The following is a 24,339-nucleotide window of genomic DNA, read 5'->3' as shown; positions in this document are numbered from 1 at the left end:
TCTGGCTCTGAAACAACGCTGTCACTCAGGACAACTACTTTTTTGTAGTAGTTTCGTTGGATCTCCTGACTGATGGCTTCAGTGTCCTATGATCTGCAATGCTCTGATATCATGTGAAAATTTCTAAATCTACACATCATAAATCCTACTGCAATCACTGGTTTATCATCTCCTACTTGTTATTACATTCAACAAGTTATTTAATTTATAAACAATGATGAAAAACACTACTGTTGACTACACTGACATACAGATCATAAACTAAAAATATATGAGACAAACACACAATGGACATCATTATTTTTGGACAACAGGGCCCCAAAAAAAACCAATGCAGGAAAATCGGTGCAACAGCTAGAGGGTTTGTATTATTAACCAAGTAGAATTTGAGTACAATAGGTTGCCTCTCACACCAGCTAACCTTTCAGAGAAATATTGACAACAAGAAATACATACGAAGGTTTACCTCATTCTCCAAGTCACAACTGATCCACTGAGTGGCCTAACTTTGGCAAGCACTGCGAAATCCCAACACAATCCTTTCTTGGGCCAGCGTCTTGCCTCTAAGAGACTGTGTCACCCCTTTTGCTGGATCGACTTGTTGGAGGAACACTGATGTTCAACCCTCCTAGCTCAGAACCTTGCTTCTCTAGCAAAATCTCGAACTTCTGACGAATATCCTGCACTGCCACTACAAGAGACTCTCTTGGCCTGCATCAGCACTGCGTGGGCCCCTTCCTGGGCTGCGTAGGCCTCTGCGCCGCCTCTCTGATGCTCCTGCTACCTCTTTGCCTGATACTCTTTGGCTTGGAGCTCCTTTCTGGTTCAAATCTCTACTTCTGTCCCTCTCACTGCAACTCAGGTCACTAGTTCGATTTTCTCAGCAAACCACACCCTAGAAAAATCGAACCCACTGATCAACTTGGTGTATCTCCAACTGACCCTCAAGCCTCCTCTTATACTTTTCCTATTGATGAATCAATGACCGAGATTAAGTCCCTAATCAATGGCTAAGATTAAAACAGACTTGATCCTCATCTCTTAGAAGCTTCTCACCCATATTTTTATTAATACCCATTAATATTTTTATTTTCCTATGTTTAGACTTAGGAACCCCATTAAAAATATTAATTATTTTAATAACTCACAATTCGGGTGGAATTTCTCCAAACGATTTCTGGGTCTTGGAGATCTTATGTATTCTAGCCCCTCCACAAATTCTAGGAGCTATAACACATCTGATGCTACCCAAAATCAACAGAATACAGGTCTATAATGTAAGATGGAAAGTGGTAAATATGGAATAGGGATAGATGGAACTACGCTATCTCAATTATGGCTTCTCGAGTAGTGTCGCTCCCATTGGGCCATTAGAGGAGGTCCCACTAAACTAGGATCGAAGATTAACCCCCCATTTAAGGTGAGGGAACAAGGTTACAATCAAAACCCCTCTTCCTTCCAGTTCACATCATAATCCATATCAAATGCCCAAATACAAACAAACATGAGCACTTGATTACAAAATGAATAAAGTACCTTTTGATCAGAAGCCCACCTTTCTCCGTCTTTGTGTTCTTGTTGGATGGGTAAGAAAGTATATGACTGATGCAGGTGGCGGAGATATAACGACACGTCATCGACGAGTGATGGCTTGTCAGGTGTTGCATGGCTAGTCGGCTGGATGCGAAGAATGGGAGGAAAATTTTCTCCCATAGGGTTACCCATTTTGGTGGATAACGTCTGGCTCCAATTGGGACATGAGCTCACTGTAGAGCGCATGATCCATATGTTCGAATGGGGAGTTCATCAGAACTCCAACAATCCCAAGGCTTGCAGACCTGTAACCTGCACGTTGCAATAAACTTGCTTGTGAGCATGTGCACTAGGTGTAAGGTATCGCCCATGTTTTATATGAACTTATAAATCCTTACACAAAATAAAATATATTCTAAATTTCTACATGAAACATGTGAATGATATTAGAATGCTCACACAACATGCAATGCAACTAATTTACTATGCAATGCTAGCATACAATGCGTTACTTAAGGATAATCATATAACCAAAGCAACGGGCATATCATTAGATTAACATAATATCCCTTGCCTCTATGATGAATCATAAGATATAACATATCACAAAAAAAAAAGAAAATATCACAATAACCTTTGCAAGATCGACACGTAAAACCACAAGTATGGGAGGTGGGAAAATAAGATGACCATATGTCATGAAAAAGAGTTGTGGATGAAGAGGAATCCAACTTGTACCATTGAATCCTTTCTCACAGCCTGAGTATGGAGTAATTAGTGATCAAGCTCAAGATCCTTCATTCAAGGGCTATTTTAGGCATATAACATTCATCAGTATTCTCAGACCCATGGTGCAAATGGCAAGAGGAGATGGATGGCACATCAACACCATGGGAAGAGCAATGCTAGACAAGGTCATTGTCAACATCATCATCAGTGTCATAGATCAAATCCTTGTCAAAATGATGGTTTCTCATGCCTCACTTTCCTTCTTCTATATGCAGAAGATCACAAATGTTAACTTCATGCAGATCCCAAGGATCCATCTCCTTGATTCTTGCACGATAATAAAATGGGAGTTTCCAGGGTGAATTCAAAATACCTTGAGAGATGCTAGCTTCACCCTACAAGCATTGAATTTTGAAGTTCAATGAAGAACACGGGCCTTGTTCTTCCAATGGAGTTGCTAGAAGAGGATCAATCTTGTCGTTAGAAATATTCTCTTCAAAGTGATGAAGTTAGATCTTCAAATTAGAGGGTTGAAACGCACAATTCGTCCCCAACAATTATGCTAAAATGTTGCTACAAAATCTAGCAGACCTTGAAGAGGGGTGTCCTACAAGGCTATCACTAGACCAAGTGACAACAATAAGGTAGCATCCCACTGTCACCACAACTACTACTATGGACTTTAACCAATGGGAGGAATTTTGTTAAATAAAGTCACCTACAATGGTTATTCTATGTTTCAAGGTACAAGGTGACTAAGAGGCATCTAAGGGAAAGGCATGACTTAGGTACTAGGCTCCAACAATGAAGAAGAAACAATTCACTTTCCTTAGAGAGGCCAAATTGAGGCAACACAAGACCTGATGTTTGATTGATAGGCTAAAAGTTGGAATGATCTAACCTCAGGGAACCAAGAAAAGGTTTCCAATAGTGAGTATTAGTCAGTTAAAGGCACATGAAACCTTCAACAAGCACTCAAGTTGAAGCTCTAACCAAACTAAGGTTTTATCCTAGGGAAACCAACTAGGGCAAGAGAAATTATGGATGAAAATGGAAGGAATGGCCACCAAAGGGGAATGCTTTTGTGGCAATCACTCAACCCTAGATGTTGAGACCTTCTAAGATAAAAAATTGCTCTTTCTAGTCAATTCACACTAAGCCCTAGTTAAGCCGTTCTGACTTAAAATGGCTGAATTATAGACGAGAGAGAAAATTCAGTTTAATGGATAAGAATTAACTTGATCACCAACAATAGATGGCCAGTGCCTAGTCCTAGGATTGATAGAGTTTATGGATTCTTAAGGTTGGTTAGAACTTGCAAAGGAGTAAGGATATTTTGATGCACTAGCATCAAAACCCTAACTATTACTTTTGTGAGGGATCAAAATTCACTTGGGAGAACTAATTTAAGATCACCAAGGGGATTGTCATCCTCATATCACACAGTGAGTAATGCATGCAATAATATGACCTAGTTTTCAATACAATTGATATTCAACAAAATTAGGGCACAATATTTAACCTAGATCATCTATTTATTCCATATATTCGACAAGAAATCAGAATTTTTTTGATAAAGGCACTTACAAGGCATGTACAATCCAATCGTTGATCCAAATCAGCTTCTCCAAAGACAAGAACAAAGGTCCAAAACACAATATGCTCCATAGATCACATCTGTCCAATAGGTACAAGAGGCAAAAATTCTAACAAGAGAGGTCGAATTCACAAGTGATAATGATGAGAATGAAATAGTCCTCTTGTTATGCTCTTAACCTGCAAAGCGATACCCAAACATAGAATTTGCGAAGAAAAGATACTGAGAACACAGAATATGCGAAGAAAATATACCCAGAGCACAAAATAGCAATGATTTTATTATCCAGAGAGAAATGTTCACAGGCCTCTTCGAGGGGGCAACCTCCAATAGAGCAGAGCTCGATTACAAAACAAGACACAATGCTCCTCGCAGGGAGTCTCTATCCTTTATATATGACTCATACATGCAATACCACGAGCCAATATCGTGGATTTTATTAATACCATCTATCTAATACTACCGCCCATTTACCATCTAACTAATACTACCGCCCATTTGCAACTAACTGTGGTCCCGTCATTAATTGCGGGTTAACCACTTACAAATATTAATATGGGCTTTATTGACTCTTGACTATGACGTGATCCCATGACATAAATAAGGGGGTTAGGGTGGGACCCTAACATGCCCTCCCCCTTAAGACTAGCCTTGTCCTCAAGGTTGAAGCTGCGGAAACTGCTGAAGAATAGCGGCTGGTTCCCAAGTTGCATCTTCCGGCGAGGTGTCTTTCCATTTGATGAGGACCTCCTTAATCTTGCGGCCGCGCAGGTGCTTGTCTCGTGTGTCTAGAACCTGTTCAGGTTGAAGCCAGATTGATCCTTCTTCATCCAATTCAGGTAGACTGGTTTGAACTCGGCAATTGTTCCCAATCACTTTCTTGAGGCACGATACATGGAAAACTGGGTGGATTTTTTGCTGTAGGTGGCAAAGCCAGCTTGTAAGCCACTTCTCCAATGCGCTGAAGTACTTGATATGGTCCGTAGAATTTTGGAGAGAGCTTTTGACATCCCTTGTCTTTGAGTGATGTTTGCTTATATGGTTGCAGCTTCAAAAATACCTGATCCCCTTCTTGAAATTGGCGCTCTGAGCGATGTTGGTCAGCCTGTTGCTTCATACGGTTCTGAGCTTGATGAAGATTCTCGCGCAGGTGGGCAAGCATGGTTGCACGGTGTTGTAAGAGTTGATCCACTGCTTGTACTTTGGAGCACCCCGTGAGATAAGAAGTAGGGGACGACGGAAGTTGTCCATAGACTGCTTCATAGGGAGTCATTTTGGTGGTGGCATGATAGTTGGTGTTATACCACCATTCCTCCAGAGGTAACCACTGTACCCAAAGGTGTTGTTTTTCTGAAGTGAAACACCTAAGGTAGGTTTCTAGACATTTGTTGACGGCTTCGGTTTGACCATCTGTTTGCGGATGATATGAAGTACTGAGTTTGAGTTGAGTGCCTTGTATTCTGAAGAGCTCTTGCCAAAAATTACTGGTGAAGATTGGGTCGCGGTCGGACACAATAGAAGTGGGCATGCCATGCAATTTGAAGATTTGATCCATGAAAGTTTGAGCAACCAAAGTAGGTGTGAATGGTTGGGGTAGAGCGCAGAAATGAGCATACTTCGATAGTCGGTCCACAACCACCATGATGACTGATTTGTTCAAAGACTTTGGAAGACCTGTAATGAAATCCATGGAGACCTCCATCCAAATTGACGCCGGAATGGGCAATGGTTGTAATGTGCCTGGTGTGTTGACGGTTTCCCCCTTGTGGCGTTGACAGACGTCACATTCTGCTACAAAAGTAAGGATGTCCTGTTTCATGCCGGTCCAAAAAAATGATCTTCTGGTGCGAGCGTATGTCTTCTGAAAGCCCGAATGTCCTGCAATGGGAGAGGAATGCAATTCTGCCAAAATGCGACTTTTGAGGGTGGATGTTGGTGATATGACGACTCTGTCCTTGTAGCGAAGAATATCATTCTGCCACGAGTAGCCCTTGCTGGAATTAGGATCTGCCTGTAATTGAGAAATGAGTTGGGAGAGCCCAGGATGTGAAAACCATTCCCCGCGAGCCTCTTCAATCCAGTCTGGAATGGGGAGGGATATTGCAAGCAGAGTACTTTCCTCCTCAAATTGACGTGACAATGCATCTGCTACCCTGTTGTCTTTCCCTTTCTTGTAAATGATCTCATAATCATAACCCAGCATTTTGGCTAACCATTTATTTTGTTGGGGGGAAGATAGGCGTTGCTCCAAAAAATATTTAAGACTGTGATGATCTGTGCGGATCTGGAAACGTCGCCCCAACAAGTAAGGTCGCCAGGTCTCAACTGCATGTAAGATGGCCATCATTTCCTTCTCATAGGTAGATTGGCCCAAGTTCTTCCCACTTAGTTGTTGGCTGGTGAAGGCCAATGGTCGCCCTTCCTGCATTAAGACAGCTCCAATACCTGTTCCCGAAGCATCAGATTCAATGACAAATGTTTTGGTGAAGTCCGGTAGTGCTAAGACCGGAGTGGAACACATGGCGGTTTTGAGAGCGGTAAATGCCTGTTGTGCTTCTTTGTTCCAGAAGAAGGAATTTTTCTTTAGAAGTTGCGTCAGGGGCTTCGCTATGCGGCCATAGTTGCGGACAAATTTACGATAATAGCCTGTGAGACCCAAAAATCCTCTCAAGCTTTTCAAGGTCTTAGGTTGAGGCCATTCTTGCATTGCCTGGATCTTTTTGGGATCCACCTTGACACCTTCACGGCCCACAATGTGGCCTAAATACTCAACTTCTTCCATGCCAAACGCACACTTAGACATTTTGACAAATAGTTTATGCTTGCGGAGCAGTTGCAAGAGGATATCTACATGCTGAAGATGTGCCGCCCAAGTGCCACTATAGATGAGGATGTCATCGAAGAAGACCAGGACAAATTTTCTGAGATATGGTTTGAGGAGGTGATTCATAAGGCTCTAAAAAGTAGAGGGGGCATTACAGAGACCAAATGGCATGACCAAGAACTCATAATGGCCTTCATGAGTTCTGAAAGCTGTCTTGGGAATGTCGACTTCCTTCATGCGAATTTGGTGGTAGCCTGAGCGAAGATCCAATTTAGTGAAGAATTGAGCCCCATTGAGTTCGTCCAGCAAATCGTCAACCACTGGGATGGTAAATTTATCTTTGACTGTTAACTTATTGAGGGCCCTGAAGTCTGGACACATCCGCCACTCCCCATCTTTTTTTAGGACCACGACGACTGGAGATGAGTAAGGACTAATGCTAGGACGAATGACACCTGCTTCCAACAATTCCTTGATGATTTTTTCTATTTCATTCTTTTGGGTGAACGGATGTCTGTATGGCCGCACATTTGGGGGTTGGGCCCCTGGAACCAATGTGATGCTATGATCATGTTCCCCTCGCGAGGGTGGAAGTTCATGAGGTTTGTCAAAGACCGTCCGATGTTTATTCAAAATCTGTTGCATCTCAGGATGAATTGGCGAAGACATGGTGTCTACTACCTGGATGGCATTAAATTGAGCTACTACTCCATGATGGCCCTTTTTTAACAATTTTTCCATACGATGCGAGCTTATGATAGAGGGGGCTCCCGCTTGTAGTCCACGGAGGGTATGTGTGTAGTCGTTCTGCTTAAAACTCATATATAACTCCTGGAAATCCATTGTGATTGGCCCAAGAGTGCGGAGCCATTCCGCACCTAGGACAATGTCGCAACCCCCCATGTGTATTGCAAACATGTGGGTTTTCAATTGATAATCCCCCATTTGAATTTTGACATTTTCACAGCGACCTTCACATTTCATTGTGCCCCCATCTGCAATCTGGACTTGGAAGTTAGAAACTGCTCGGACAAAACAATGTGCTGCTTCAGCGATCTTTTGGTGGATGAAATTATGGGTACTTCCACTATCAATCAAGACTATTACTGGGCGATGTTTAAGAAAACCCCTGATTTTGAGAGTTTGAGGGGAAGAAATTCCTGCCAATGCATGTAGCGAAATCATTGGTTCATCAGATACCATCTCCTGTTGGTTATCTTCTTCGGTCGCCTCTGGTTCCTCAAGTGGTGGATCTTCCTCGGTGGAGCTGTAGTCAGTGGCATCTATTTGAAAAAACTTGTGCTCTTTGCATTTATGACCCGGGGAATATTTTTCATCACAGTAGTAACATAGTCCTTGCTTCCTTCTTTCGGCCATTTCTGCAGGTGACACCTTTTGAATCTTAAGTGTTTGGGTCATATTGGGAGCCTGTGAGGGACGACCTTTAGCGGGGAAGTTGGGGCGGCTGGATTGGGCTGTTAATGCCCGTTCCACCTTACGGGCTACCTGGCAAGCCTCGGTCCATGTGGGGGGGTGGTGGAGTAGAACCTGAGCTTTGATGGCTTCTTTAAGACCGCTGATAAAGCATTCCATGTAGAATTCATCTGTGAGACCCTTAGTGCGGAAGGCTAAGGCTTCAAAAGCGGTCATATATTCATCCACTGTACCCGTCTGTCGGAGCTTAGTGAGACGCCCCAAAAAAGAGTCTTCCTGTTCAAAGCGATTTCGAAGAGCTTTGGCAAATTGGCCCCAATTCTGAAATTGTGCATTGCAACGCTGATACCATTCCTTCCATTGCCATCGTTCACTGTCCAAGTACATGGTGCCCACCATAAGCTTAGTCCCCTCATCTATGATATGATTCAATTGAAAATACTGCTCCATTTGTGCTAGCCATGCGGACGTGTGAGAACCGTCAAATTTATGCATATCCAACTTGGGAGGTCTCTGATTGGGTGGTGGATGGGTGTGCCAGACGTGAGGAGAGTGGCTAGACTCCCCCTCATGGTATTCATGACCCTTATACGCCTCCTCGTGGGCTGGTTCCTTGCCCTTGTCCTGTAGTTGGAGACTTATTCCTTTAAGCTGATTTTCGAGCCTTTCCACCGCAGTGTGGAGGGAGTGCACATGCTCTTCAATTTGGTCTATCCTTTCATTGGCCATCGCTTGAGCGCGAGTTTCTACCATACACCCGCCTGACGAAAATTTGGGACCGCCTAAAATTTTTTACTAAGAATTGAATGGTACCACCTTGCTCAGCTCGTCGTCCTGATTCTGATGGGCTAGGTCACCAATAAGCGCCCCGGAAGATCTCAGACTCTTTGTTTTTGTTTTTTTTGGAAAACTCCTAACGGAGTTTTACTCCTTCCTGATCAATACTGCAGTCGCCAAATCCTCAAAATGTCAATGCCGCCAAAAGTCCTGCGAAAATTATATCCAGGTACAGGAACCCTTCCCAACTACTCCGATCTGGCGAATCTGAGAGATCTGAATGGTGGAACAACTGCTGCTGCTGATCTGGAATATCCGATCTGGTGGATCTGAGAGATCTGAATGGTGGAACAACTGCTGCTGCTGATCTGGAATAGATGATGTGTGATCCCCCGATAGAAAGGGAACTGTGGTCTTCGGGAGTGTCAGGTGCTACAGATCGCAATATACATAAGGGTTTGACAGTAGTACTCGGCCCAATGTTTCAAGGCTCTAACTAAGGAGGATCGACCGTACCCTTAGCCGTACAACCCGACTACCCTATCGTACGGGCGAGTAATCTCTCCGAGTGCTGTTCTCGGTGTACTGTAGCCACAAGACGGCCGAAGTTTTATCTATGGCGAGGTTTCAAGGGAGCTAGGGGGCTTCCTATATACCCAGAGGGTACGTGGAAGACAGTCCGTGCGCGGTTCTGTCTAATGCGCTACTACTCGAAGGGGTACCCACAGGGGTTACAAGGGAGTCCAACAGACGTGACCACCTCTTGTATTTCCTGCGTGCATGCCTCCCCAAATCCGCAGGTTTATGCGCTTAACGACAGATCCCGTGGTTTAAAGACGCCGGAACACGTCTCTAGCCTAAAAAAAATTTGCTAAAATTTGGAGATCCCACCGAGCCCTGGAAAGTGCTCTGATACCACTTGTTATGCTCTTAACCTGCAAAGCGATACCCAAACATAGAATTTGCGAAGAAAAGATACCGAGAACACAGAATATGCGAAGAAAATATACCCAGAGCACAAAATAGCAATGATTTTATTATCCAGAGAGAAATGTTCACAGGCCTCTTCGAGGGGGCAACCTCCAATAGAGCAGAGCTCGATTACAAAACAAGACACAATGCTCCTCGCAGGGAGTCTCTATCCTTTATATATGACTCATACATGCAATACCACGAGCCAATATCGTGGATTTTATTAATACCATCTATCTAATACTACCGCCCATTTACCATCTAACTAATACTACCGCCCATTTGCAACTAACTGTGGTCCCGTCATTAATTGCGGGTTAACCACTTACAAATATTAATATGGGCTTTATTGACTCTTGACTATGACGTCATCCCATGACATAAATAAGGGGGTTAGGGTGGGACCCTAACACCTCTCCCTTATTTATATTAGGAGGATGAATTCTAATTATGCTAAAATCCCTAAATGACGAGTAAAATCACAATTATGCATTGGGTTACAAGCCAATCCTCTAGCTCATCATAAATGCTAAAGAAAGCTCACACATGTGAGTTGTGAGGTCTTCTAGGCTGATGTCATTCATGTAGGAAGCTCCAAATGCCAAGAATTAGTGCTCTAGAGTGCCAAGTGTGATGTAGAAGCACCTAAAAAATCATCCTTTAAGGGTTGGCCCTCAAAGCTCTATCAATAGCTCTTTGTGGTCCCCAAAACCTAGTTGAGGCACCACAAAGGGGTCTCATGGGTCTCCAACAGTGTTGTTAAAATCGCGATAATATCGCGATATTATCGTTTTGTTGCGATAATTTCCCGCTGCCGATATTATCGCAAGTAATATCTGAAATTATCGCCAGTTTGGAAAAAATCGCGATTTTTTCCGTTTTTATACCGGGCAATCGGGGCAGCGAGGTTTTATAGGAGATGCTAAATGTTCGAAATGCAATTTTTTTTGAAAGAAACAAATAATTTTTGAGTGGGGCAGCTTAATGATCAAGTCTAGGCCCTAGTATTGATATGCTATTCATGGGCATGTTAAATTCTTAAAGTAAAAGTGACATTCTCCTTAATCTTCATTTTCATCCTTTTACTTAAATTTTTAACATTACCATGAAATGACTCAGGATGTTTGAGAGTGGTTCCGACCTCATTGGATTTCATATGGAGAAAGTAGAATTTTAGATTTCATTAAAAATCCAGTAGACTTATCAGTTTTTCAAGATTTCAGGATTGGGAGATTGTAATGTTTCCAGGTGACACCACTTGCCCAGGCTACCCTTGCCACCAGTAGAGGACGTGGTCTACCTCCTATAGCTCCTACTTCTAGTTCTTCAGCTTCTAAAACATAGCAGACTCCACTGCCAACTTCACCAGCACCAGCATCTACATCTAGAGGGAAAGGGAAAGTTGTGGCATTCTCTCGCAAGAGGGGCAAAGGAAATCAATAGGATTAGACTTTAGTTATTTTCTTTATTTTATTGTATATGACATTATGACATGATGAGATACATTATTATATTTTTTGTTGATATTTGAGGCTGAGTTGGGACTCAGGAGTCAGGACTTACTATTCAGGACATGATTCAATGTTATGTGTGATTTTAGCGCTAGAACTGATATTAAACATCTTATATATTAGTTCTTTTATCATATTTATGTGTCAATGTATTTATTTTATGTTGTAGATGGTTTAGATATTAAAAAAATTGAAAAAAAATGAAAAAAATGAATATTTTTGTACCAAACGATTTTTTCCCGATTATTTCTGATTATTTCCTGATAATTACGATTTTTTTTCGATTTTTTCCTCGCACCGATATTATCCCGATAACGATTAATGCAACATTGGTCTCCAACTACTCATAATGCTCATCTTTGCTCCAATGTTGAGGGCTTTCTAGGTGGTACTAGCCTTCCCATGTTCTTGAAGGTGATACCATCCTCATCTGGGCCTTGAATCATTGACCATCCCTCATACGATGGTAGGCTGACCAGGGGGCATGCTGAGTCTAGGTGTATCCTCCAAAATAATCATCAAATGTAGTGCAAACTAGTAGAACGTCTTGGGTGCAAGAAGTGCCCAGGGGTAGGTATGATGTGCTGCACGCTGCTCGGAGACCCTAGGCTCTCGACGCTCCACCTGTGGGTGCCAATATACTTCTCTAGGGCCTGGGTACCTATGGGTAAGGTGCTTAGGTCATGGGTTGCTAAACCACCTGACAATGAGAACACAAAGGCTAGTGAAAGAAACCAATCATTAGGGACAATACTCATTATTGCATCTAAGTGAACCAATAGTGAATGTAATGCGCTATTTCTTAGATGAGTAGGAAGCAGACATTTGCCACACTTCATACTGCTGAGGCTGAGTATATTGTAGCTTGATTGGAAATATGAGAAGCAGTATGGCTTTAGAGGCTACTTGCAGGATTATCTTGATCAAGTGCACGTGACGACTATGATGACAGGTCGAAGCATAGTGAGATCTAGTACCAAGACATGGTACAAAAGGAAGCAATGTGGCTTCAGTACTATTCTATATTTAGGCATATTGTTGACAAAGCCTTTGTCCCAGGATGAAGTCTGTATACTTAGAGGACAGGTTTGGAGTGATTGAGCATGTCTCTCTCAACAATAGGGAGTGATGAAATTGCAGCATCAAGGATAGTCATTCTCCATAGGTCAGGGTGACCAAGATCAGGGGAAATGGTCCAGAGCATTGATGAGATAGCATCCAAGACAAGCATTCTCCCTATGTTAAGAATGTTGACTGAAATTGGGGAGAATGGTTTGACAGAGGACAATCATTCTTCTGGTGTCAAGTTTGTTAATTAGAATTAGGAAGAATGGTCCTAGAGGCCCAAAATCACTTAGTTGAGTGGGTGCCTTTCAACATCAGGCTCAAACTCTCCAGATAGGTTGAGTGAGCTCATTTAGCATCAGGCCTAGAATTACTTAGGTAGAGTGTGGCCTTTGGAGATTCACCATGTGTCAAAGATATTGACCAAAATGATGGTGAACCAAGACTAGTCTGTATACCATGTGTCATATGGACCAAAATTATGGTGACTAGTTGATGCTAATGATGTACCATGTGTCAGGAGTACTGACCAGGATTATGGTGAGGATACACCATAGGTCAGAGGTACCGACCAAAATTATGGTAACTTGTTGATGTTGTTGATTTACCATGTGTCAAAGTTGTTGACCAGGATTATGGTAATTGAATGATGCTAATGCTGATTTGAATTGTTATAACCTTTTATTAGAGAAATTTGTCAACAAGAGAACATCTGATAGTCTTTATGAATACCTCCCTAGCTAAGAGGGAGTGTTGAATTTTGTAGCTATGGTCAGTCTTCATGATTAATATTTTAGCCCTTAAAATGTACATAAAGAAAAATATAAGACATGTTCTTCATGTTGGTTGCAATTTTTTTTTTTGAAAAGTTGAATTTTGGCTCCAAATGACAAGTTGGCCCTCCAAAAGGATGAAGTCGGCCCTAGTGAAGATAGGCCATTTCGGGCTCTTGGGATGCCTATAAATAGGCCATTTGGTCTCCTCAACAAAGCAAGAATTTAGATAAACTCTGAGGCAGAATTTGGATCTGAGGCAGAGAGAAGAGGTCAAATTTGAGGTAGAAAGAAAGGGTTGAATCTGAGGCTTAGAGTTAGTATTGGACAAATCTGTGGCAAAGGAGGGACAAATCAAAGGAAGTGTTTCTGGGCACTTTTGGGCAGCAGGACCGAGCTTATCTGGGCACAGTAGGAGGCCAAAATTTAGCTCTAGCAGATCAGATCAGGCCGGGGGTATTAGGCAGATATATGACTTGTCATGAGGGCTGGTTGACCAGGTTTGACCAAGGCTACATTAGTTTGACTTTCTATTTGACTAGAAGATTTGATGTCTGTCTTTTGAACTGATTTCTCTAAGAAAAAGGTTGCTGGGTTTTTCCCCGTGTGGGTTTCCCATGGTAAATTCTTGTGTCTCTTGTTTAGCTGTCCCTCTATGATCTTACTGGCATTTTGTTTCTGCTGTTGAGATCTTCTCGTAATTGCTTTATGATGACTTTGAAACAAAAAAAATTAAAATAAGAAATAAAACCCTAGTCAAATATAACCTTTGAGTTAATAAAAATAAATAAACAATTAATAAATTAATAAAATTTATCTAAATAATATCAAACTTTTCTATCTTACTATATTTTATTGCCTAACCAAATATGGCCGTTGAGATAATAAGATAATATATTAATATATATTCAAATAAGGTAAAAATAAATAGTTTTATAAATAAATAAATATTAATAAAACCCTAGTCAAATATAACCGTTGAGTTAATAAAAATAAATAAACAATTAATAAATTAATAAAATTTATTTTAATAATATCAAACTTTTCCTTTTCCTCCCCTGGTCAAATTTAGCCGTTTTCTTCTAGCTGTTAGGTTGACCTGTCTCCCTATTTAACCTTCTTCCTAGATCTGTTTCTTCATCGTGTCTGGAAGATGAACCACACTTGTTGGTTCGAAACGCGTCGACCTAAATCTCCAATGTGACTTCTTCCGAAAAAATATTTTATACATAAGAAGTAATTATCAGTTAGAAGATCCTATGAAAAATCAACAAGATTAATCCCCCATTTAAGGTGGGGGAACATGATCACGGTTGAAAACATTCCTTCTTCTAATTCACCCTATAATCTATATCAAATACCCAAATACAAACAAGCATAAACACCCGATTGCAAAATGGATAATGTACCTTTTGATCGGAAGCCCAGCTTTGTCCATGTGTTCTTCCCAGATCAGTGAGAAACTATATGACTGATGCAGGGGGCGGAGATATAATGGCACGTCATCGGCTGTTGATGGCTTTTTAGGGCCTGCATGGCTAGCCAGTTGAATGTGAAGAATGGGAGAAATTTTTTCTCGTATAGGGTTACCCATTTTGGTGGGTAACAGGGTAAATGGTGTATCTGTCAGTTGTTCTCAATATGGTGTAGTTTAGCAGGAGCCTTATCTTTGGATTTATAAAATCAAATAATGAAACCTAGCATTATCATTTTTCTTAGCACTATCATTTTCTTTTTCGTGCTTATGTACCTTTTTGAAAACTATCAGTGAATTTACGTTATCAGTTTATTGTCTTTTCTCATCTGAAAGCATCTGGGTGTTTGTTGCAGTTCAGGTTAATGCCTTTATTTATTTTTCATCTTAACTTCAATAAATCTCTTTCTAATCATTGTGCTCTTCTTTTGTTCTTTTGGGAAATTGTAGCTTGGTCAGGCTCTTAGCACTCGGCCAGATATATTGCCTAGTGCTTATTGTCAAGAACTTGCAAAATTACAGGTACTGTTGTTTTTACACACGTTTTTAACCATATAATGAGTTCGGCAGTTATCATATTACAAGTCTCTTTATTGTTGTAATATTTCTGTAATTAAGGTTTCAAGGACAGGCTAGAGACAAACTGTTTGATTGATTGTATTTTTCTCCTTATATTTTGGAATAATACATTCCATTATTGGCTGTTTGAACATTCTGCATAATGATCTTGTGAGTTTAAACATATGAGTCAGTGTGTGTTGAAATGCCCTAATGTATTTTTAAGCTCCTTATGTAAAACTGAGGTAGTCGTATTCACAATTGTTTTGTTTTCTTGTACTAGAGGTATCCCTTCATGGGATGGATGCTGAGATCTAAGTGACCAGGTTTGAGTTCACTTTTGAGATCTGTGTGTGAAATGGTTGGAATAAAAAAACATTCATGTAAAGCAGAAATAAGAGAACAGTTAATTTTGACTAGTGACATTTATTTTTTTCAGAAAAATGTCTTCCTAGATACAGAAAATTATTTACATAGCAAATAAAAATGCACCAGGTTAGGGGATATGGAAAGACTCCTTTGCTGGGGTCCTTGGGAAGTAGGAATAGGCCCCCAATCTTGCATTGAATTGGGACCAAGAAACACACTCGTTGTGATCTGTCCCTTGGTACTGTAACCAGTGTTCCACGGGGACTCCCCCCCCAGGGGTCTAGTTTCCTCGCTCCCCCGTGCTCCGGGGACTTGGGGACTAAAAGGGGAAGTTTCCCCACACTCCCAAAAATGAGGAAACTCAGGGGGACGTGCCAGGGGGGCGTTTCCCTTCCCTGAGGGGGCGTTTCCTTGCTGTACAAGATGTTTGTACTGGCATTGAGATTTTACCGAGATATCCCAGGACTGCTGTGTATAACACAGTCCCTTCATCCGAGATTTTCATCTTCTAATCACTGTTATATTATGCTGTCCAACATGCTTAAATTGCTACAGAAGAACCACCGAGATCAGATGTCAAGACTGTTATAGACAGCCTTGGATTTACCACGCTGTCATCTACAGCTACGTGCCATTAATGTGGGACCTTGTACCTGAGTTTATAACTTTGACTGCGGCTGCCACACCTGTCATTTTTCAGCGTGAACAGTTCTTCTTTTGGCTGTAAGTTACATGTCTCTTAGACTGCGTAGAAGTTTCCCTGATCTGCGTGTAATTTCCCTTCATGACTGTGTTTTAAATTTCTTTCCTTACTGCGGCTATATGACAACGGATCTGCGTGGCTGCCATCTATGCCTGCGGCTGTATCATGTCAATGGATCTATTGCGTGGCTCATCCTCATCAGCAGCGTGGATATCCTCATGACTGTGTATGACTGCGTGGTGTATTATATGAATGCCCAGCATATATATTCAATGTATATATTTCCAGCGTATATGCCATGTATGGACTCCATATTGCATTAACGTGGTTCCATATTCATATGACATGAACAGCATTTGACATGTGAATAGCGTCTAATATATGAACATCGTTTGTATACATATCACACCATGAACAGCCTCATGAACATCGTTTAATATATGAACAGCGTCTAATACATATCTCACCATGAACAACCATGAACAGTTTAATGCATATCTCACCATGAACAGGCCTACGCTATGCTTTGCAGCTTTTCAATTCAAACCAAATTGGCAAATTGTCATAGTGGACTCAATTAATAAATTATATTTTATATTTATAAATTTTTAAGACCCTGACGCTCCCCCACGTTTCCTAAAAAATGGTAGGGAGCTTTTGCATAGGCTGCTCCCGCGCCCCCTTGCTCCCTCGCCCCCTCGTCCTGGAACCTTGGTGGAACACTGACTGTAACCTCTCCAACTCTCACTCATAATGATAATTGATAAGGTTCTAAAAGCCCAGGTAAGGACTTGGAGGAACTAAGAAGGAAGGCCACTGTCAGTCTGTCACCTCTTCATTGTTCTTTGCAAATTAGGCCAGCTCTTCTCTATCTCAAGGGAGGCTTCCCTATGATAGGAGTTTTGGAATCTTAGGCAATAATTGCAAAGTTTAATGAAGAGTAAATTCCATCAAAACAAATTTGTGGAAAGTTAAGAAAATGGAGTGGATGGTGGACTGAGATTAGTGTCTTATCTATTGGGCACATGGGGTCAAGGCAAGGCTCAAATGGGAGGTCATCTTAATGGTGCATAGGATACTATATGGCTGAAATGTACAAGCTGATTGCACTCTTTCTTTCTTGTTTCAAATTGCAGAAATATGTCTAAAGGTATTACGTATGTAAATAACTCACGACACTCAAGGAGATTATAGCTGTCAAGAATTATGTATGTGTCCATTCAATCCATAAGTAGAGAAGGAAACATAGTAAATCTCCATTGATATAATCATCTTCTGTTATCTTATACCGCATCCTTATGTCTAGATACTTAAACAATTAGGAAATGCCACTAAAATGTAAAAGATTTCCTCAGCCACAAGATAGTTATTGATCTCCAAGCACATACAAAAGATTTTGCATTAAAAACCAAGGGATTTCTCCCAAATCCAACATGCCAAATGGAGGAGTGAGCAAACCTTTATACAGGTATAAGCTCTACTCTTTCTACAATACAATGGTATTTTCCTTATTTGTTCTCCAAGGAAGAATACTAGAAAATATTACAATAAAAGCTTAAGTGGGCGAATTATGACATGTTACCCCTCTTTCAGTAGGGATACCTATATATGTTTATTGCAACATTCTTAAACACTATTTTAAGCCCAAGATCACGAGTAAAATCCATGTAACAACCATGTGAGGCCCTGTATGCATCTTAGATCCTGTGTCATGTTGAGTCAGTCTTGTTACGGTTGGACTATGGTTGGTCCCTTTGAGTTCACTTTGGGTTCCTTTCATCCTTGATAGGATTGGAGGCCTTTAGGTGAGCTTATATGTGGACTCATGGTTTTTGAGGAGCCTTCATTTTGTCGGGGTGATCACTAGTGTAGGGGTTAGTCCAACCCATGTCGGGTGGACCTATGTCTTCCCATACGGTCAATGAGTCTATCGAGTTTGTAGGTGGCCTTGGATTTTGTGTTTTATCACTTAGTTGTTTCTCAAATATAGAAACCTCACAATCAACAACATTTTCAAACTTCCCAAGGCAGTTCATGCTTCCCAATGCAAAGTGGTCCCAAAAGTGAAAAAGTCAATAGGGTCACAGATTGCAAAGCTTAGGGAGGGGATGACATGCCACGTGGAATTTTTCCCTTTGGATGAGGCATTCTCATGGTTGGTCAAAGGCAATTAATAGGTGTGCACAATTTTCCAGGGTTAGGAAATTAGAAAATAACATCATTTTGGACATGCATTATGTCCAAAATCATCTATTCACGGAGAGGAACAAAATTTGTCTTGGAAATTTTTTATTCTCAAGGGTGTTGGAGATCCAAGGTTTGACAAAATTTTCCAAGAGGTTGACCAAGCTTATGTAGCAATGCCTTGGACCTTTTGTGGTGATGCAACATATGATGTGGTAGCAGGTGGCAAGAGAGAAAAAATTGTTGAGAATTTAGGAGGGCATGTTTTATTTCAAATTCTCTTTACTTGATTACTACTTGTGTAACTCTTTTTGTATTATCGTTGTCCTTTATTATTATTTGTGTAGTACATCAAATAGGAAATAAAAACAATAAGAACAATGACACAATGATTAGGCTTCAAGCTAGGGCTAAAACCCCTCCTCTTGACGGGAAAACCCACAACTCTCTTCTTATAGATTCTTCACTAGATGAGTACATTGACCTTGACAAATATACTTGACTAGAACTACCTCTCCTAGATCAAGACACAATCATCCTTCCTTGTAGCACCTTGTAGCACCATGTAGCACTTAGTAGCATTATCATCATGGTGTAGTTGTGACACCCATCCGAAGTCTGTCCTTATTCATCTGAAACAGTCTCTCTGTGATCCATCCAAGACTGTCTGATTGTGACATCCAAATCTTGTCCTTCTGTGACATCCAAACTATTCTTCTGTGGCATTCGATCTGTCTCACTTTCACTGTGGTATCCTAACTGTCTCACTGTCACTATGGCACATACCCAAAACTGTCATTCTGTGTTATGATCCGAAATCTCAGAGTGATCTGAAACTGTGTGTAGTGGAAATGTCCCGAGCTTCCTTTATATAGTGGTTGGTGCCTATATTTAAGCCGACCTGTCCTTTGTGAACCGACGTGTCTCATAAGCAAGCCGACATGTCACTTTTTTTTCCAAAGAAAAAATCGAACTTTTTATTAACCGAAATAAAAAGTTACATAGTATATGCATTAAGCATTCATTTTTGCTGTATGATTTGCAGATCATAGAGCCCACAGGATGTAAGATATACTATCCTGTCAAAGAAACGTGAAATGTGCTGTTCCTGAAATCAGGAAAACAACAAGAAAAGAAAAAAAAATGATCCAGCTGGCCTATGCTTTCCTGCCCTTCTTCTTCTCCACTCTTCGCCAACCTCCAGTGTTGGGAGTGGTATCAATAATGGCAAGCTGGTTTTCCATTGTATTCGTTGGTTGTTCTTTGTCAGATTCCGATCCTTCGGAGTCGTGAGTTCGTTTGATGCCACTTACTTCCAGCTGAGGTTCTTGTTGCTGTTCCAAATTGTTATGCCCCAAGTTTGTCTCCTGGGTCTTTTCTTCCTGTATGTTTTCCTGTCCCATTTGCTCGCCTGTAGGTTCTGTCTTCAATTCCTCTTCTTCTAGCGGTTCAGTATGCTGCCAACCTTTGGGTTTTTTCTGTTGTTTCTTATTTCGTTTAGGCTCCTTCCTAGCCAGTGGACAGGCGTAGTGGAGGTGCCCTTTTTGGAAGCATCCACGACATCTGAATGCTGTGTTCTCATAATCAAGCGGTTGTGTCCATAGTGAATTATTAAAATTCAATGTGATGTGATCTGGTAGTCCTTGACTCAGGTCCACTTCTACGCATATTCTGGCAAATGTGAAGATTCCTAGAGAAGTCCTATCTTCATCTGATTTTATGAACTTCCCCAAGGAATTCCCAATGGCTATTAAAACTTTGTGATGCTAAAAATGTAGTGGGAGGTTATGTAGCCTTACCTAAACTGGCATTGTTGAGACTACCATGGTATTGGCATCGGAATCCGGGAACTAGGGGGGATGAAGAGGTCAGCATTGCCCCAAAACCAAGGCCCCTGATTGATAATGTTATCTCGTTCTCGTTTTGTGTTGAATCTGACTATGAAAAACCCTTTTGGGCATAGATAGATTTCACAGTTGGATGACCATGTGGAGAAGATTCATTGATGCAGTGCATTAGACTTTGGCCAGAAACCATTAAGTCTACAGATAACAGAATTCTGGGTAAAAACGTGTATAGATCAGTTACCTCCGCCATAGATACTGTAAGCATTGGACATTTTGGCTTCTGTTCCACAATGTAGGGGCCTGGTAGTTCTGATGTTGGTGCTAGTTTGTTTTGCATGTGTTCCTTTTCTTTGACTGCATCACAAAAAGAGCCTGAAGTTTTAGAGCTGGTTCCCTTGCATCCGCCTCGCAGTCTCAGATTTAGAATGATAGTTGAATCTTTGATGATGCCATAGTCCTGAAGTGTATGATTGTTTTGCAGACTATGTCCAATATATATCATATTTTGGTATTTTGTTGGAGTTCCAAGTTGTTTATGGATTTCCTTCTTTAAATCTTGGATAACCATCCCCTTGTTAAGCTGCAAGCAGTAATGTCTACACCCTATCGATTTGATGAAGATTTGTATCAGATCTTCCTCCTTACATAGTGAAACAACCTTGTTAAGGCCTCGATCTATTGGATCAAGCATTTTCTTTGTAAGCCCAAGTGCACCCCAGGGTTTTGGGATCTGTCTGCGTCGTGATATCTCTAGATCTGGCTTGTAGAGCTCCTTTTTCAGAGGCCCAGCCACGCTACCGAGAGTACCAGCTATCAGCAAGAAAGCCTGGACCTCCAAGGCCATGGCGGTTTTGGCTGGATCCACCCTAGCAATGATTCTCGCCTTCCACTCCATGACGTGAGCCCACTCCAGTCCAAAAGAAGATGAGAATGCAACAGGCCGGGCGTCCCATGACCAATCACGCGCATCCCCTTCCAGCCAGACAACCTCTCTCTTGTCTTTACGCTTGTGGACGACTGGTTGATAAGAACCAGGGTCTAGCCGTACGGTAGATCCATGTTCCGCACAGTAAAAATCACCCCGTTTCAGGAGGAGAGAGCATACCCTTGACCTGAGTGGGGATCGATCTTCCGCAGCGTATTCATTCTCTGGTTCGAGTCGGAGCCAAACTATTGACAGAAAGTCATATTCAACTAACCCAGCTATCGATTTCCTGTGGGGGCTTCGTGCTGTTCCATTATAGCCCCATTCTCTGGTTTGCAGTGCTGCAACGACGCCTATCTCTGTTCCAAAAACCCTAGACATCACGAGCTTTTCCATTTCCAGTTTCTGCCGACATGTCACTTATATATATATATATATATATATATTTTTTTTTATATTTATATTGAGGCCGATATTTATCCAAAGGGTGTATCTCCATCGAAGCTGACATGAAGTCTTCATCATATATATATTGAAGGTGGCATCAGATGACTGTGCTTGTCTAGATTGGAGGACTTTTACATAGACACTTTGACTACTTTACAAGTGTAACAACACTTCATATTAAATAACAAGATGACAAATCCCTAAAGACATTAAGAAGAAGTCTTTGACCTATAATAAAAACTTCTTGCTCATGAAAACCATGATGCAAGTATTACAAAATAGATTTTATTATCTCTGTATTCTTCATAAATTCATAATTACAAGTCATTATGAAGACCGAACCTAGTTACATTCTACAACACTCCCTCTTAACTAGGGAGGTATTCATAATGGTACATGGTCACTCTCAATTTGAAGAATCTCATAAGGAGAATCTGATAGGTAATCCCATCTGTATAGCATCATATCTTCCAACATTGTCATAGTGCAAGGCCTTGACTAATAGGTCCATCTCTCCATGAGACCATGAGCTACAATGCTGGCAAGACCAATGACTATAGGCACCTTCATCATTGTCTCTCAAGGTACACTCCCACCTGGGTGTTCACTGAGTATGACCTTCTAGGACTATTCTTATCTTGGGTTCCTAGCCCTCAAAAACTTATTGGTTCTCTTGCCTACTCTTATCTTGGATGCCCTACACATCCTCAAAGAGCATCGGATGCCAGATGATTACCCAATCCTCCATTCTTTCTTCCCAAGTGAAGACAAGAATTTTGTGTCTATCTCTCCCTCTCAACTAAGGAGATATGCCCATTCCTGTAAAGGAATGTACCCAAGCTCCTTCAGACCAGGAACTTGCCCAAGCTCCCCCTTAATTAGGGACTTGTCAGAGCTCCCTCTTAACTAGGGACTCTCCCTTTTCATCAACAACTTCTTCTTCGTGGGTCCTTCAGCTGCTTGATCGATTTCTTTTCTCGATGTCATGAAATTTAGTCGAGCTTCTTCCTTGTAGGACATTAGCCATTGATCACTTGCCTCCTTGGTCCGTCATGTCTTTCCTTTCTTCATGGAAAGTGGCCTTCTTGATACATATTTGGAACCTTCTTCATATGGCTACTTCTTTCTCATCATGCTTCTTTTAGGAATTTCCATCCACCACATGAATGCTAGTTGTACTTGCACTTACAACTTTGTTTCAGTAGCCCTGCATGAACTCATCTAGATATTATTCAAGAAATCAAAACATAACATTAAATCAAATAGTACCTTATGAGATGGCTCTTCATCATGACATCTTCCTGTAGGTATCAACATCCTGCATACATGTTGACACATCTCCCAAAGATATCCATTGTCAAGGGTCTCCATCTTTTTCAGACTCTCATCAGAGTCTTCATATCTTTCTAGGAGATTTCCTAGTCAAATATTCTTGGCCTTTTCTCCATCTTTTTTAGACTCTCATCAGAGTCTTCATATCTTTCCGGGAGATTTCCTAGTCAAATCTTCTTGGTCTTTTGGATGTTGATCGCCTTTATCATGGTTGCATATCTCATGATATCTTCCTCTTACACATTCCATTCCCAGGAGCTTCCAATCAAAGTTCCTTAATTGTAGTCAACCACCTCAGAGGACATATTATGTTGATTTCATCTAGTGTGACTTATGCCTTCCTGCATCCTTTCAGAGGAGGAGATCCTTTTCCCTTGATCATGCTTCTCAAGATAGAAGTAGTGATCCATGTTACCTGCAACCATACGACATGACTTTATAATATTAAATACAAGCATACATACCTCATTTTACCTTTAGGTCATCTAGGCTTCTTCCAGCAGCTTCCTTGATTGAAAAGATCTTCAACCCTTTGATCTGCTTCATTTCTCATGTCATCATACCATCATCCCATGAATTCCATAAGTTGGAGTTCTTGATGAAACACTTGCTTCCACTCTAGATCTGTGAATCCTCCGATGAGGATTCCATCAGAGAATCTTGAGGATCTCGCATATTCTTATTCAACAAATGTTTCCCTTTTGACTGATGTATGATGAGCCTTGTCTTGGATGACTTCATCCTTTCCTTCATTGACATGCACAATGACTTCTCTTATCTTTGAGGACTATGACTATCCTTCTTATTTCATGCAAGGACGTTTGGTTACCCAACCAACATATCGATTTCCTTGCAAAATGAAGTCATTTAAACCAAGGATTGATTATAAACATGAAATATACTTGGCACATGAAGAGGAGATCTGCACCTTGATGCTTCCTTGAATGAGATCCTTGCTTGAGCTGCCTAGCATGACACAATTGAAATCCTTTTACAAGACTTCCTTTGAGACCTTCTTGCATTGTCCAGCACCAAGCACCATAGCATAATTATGACATTACCGAAACTGCTTCAGACTATATGTTATTGAGATCACTTGAGCCTTGAGATACTTTGACTCCTCATACATTTGATTCTTATGATCATTGATATGACATATGACACCGATCATCTTATGGTACTATCATATAGGTCGAACCAATCACTGTTTGAGATCAATTGTAATAAAGTAGCAACGACAAGGTGAATGATGAGATTACTCTTGACACCGAGCAACATCGTGTGG

The 24,339-nt window shown here is 41.1% G+C and overlaps 1 protein-coding gene across 1 annotated transcript in view; it reads left to right on the top strand.

Moving 5' to 3' along the window:
• Positions 1-24,339, top strand: part of LOC149242006 (uncharacterized) — a 536,392-nt gene that overhangs the window by 75,198 nt on the left and 436,855 nt on the right. Inside the window, exon 5 of the mRNA XM_089374117.1 lies at positions 15,140-15,211. Coding sequence (XP_089230243.1) covers positions 15,140-15,211 — 72 coding nt within the window. The remainder of the gene's footprint in view (positions 1-15,139; positions 15,212-24,339) is intronic.

This window comes from Pinus tabuliformis, chromosome 8, assembly GCF_031772625.1.
Source record: "Pinus tabuliformis cultivar Carrire ecotype Pingquan chromosome 8, CPIR1, whole genome shotgun sequence".
NCBI lineage: Eukaryota > Viridiplantae > Streptophyta > Pinopsida > Pinales > Pinaceae > Pinus > Pinus tabuliformis.
Note: the sequence above shows the minus strand (reverse complement) of the source record. Positions and strands in the feature narration are given on the sequence as shown.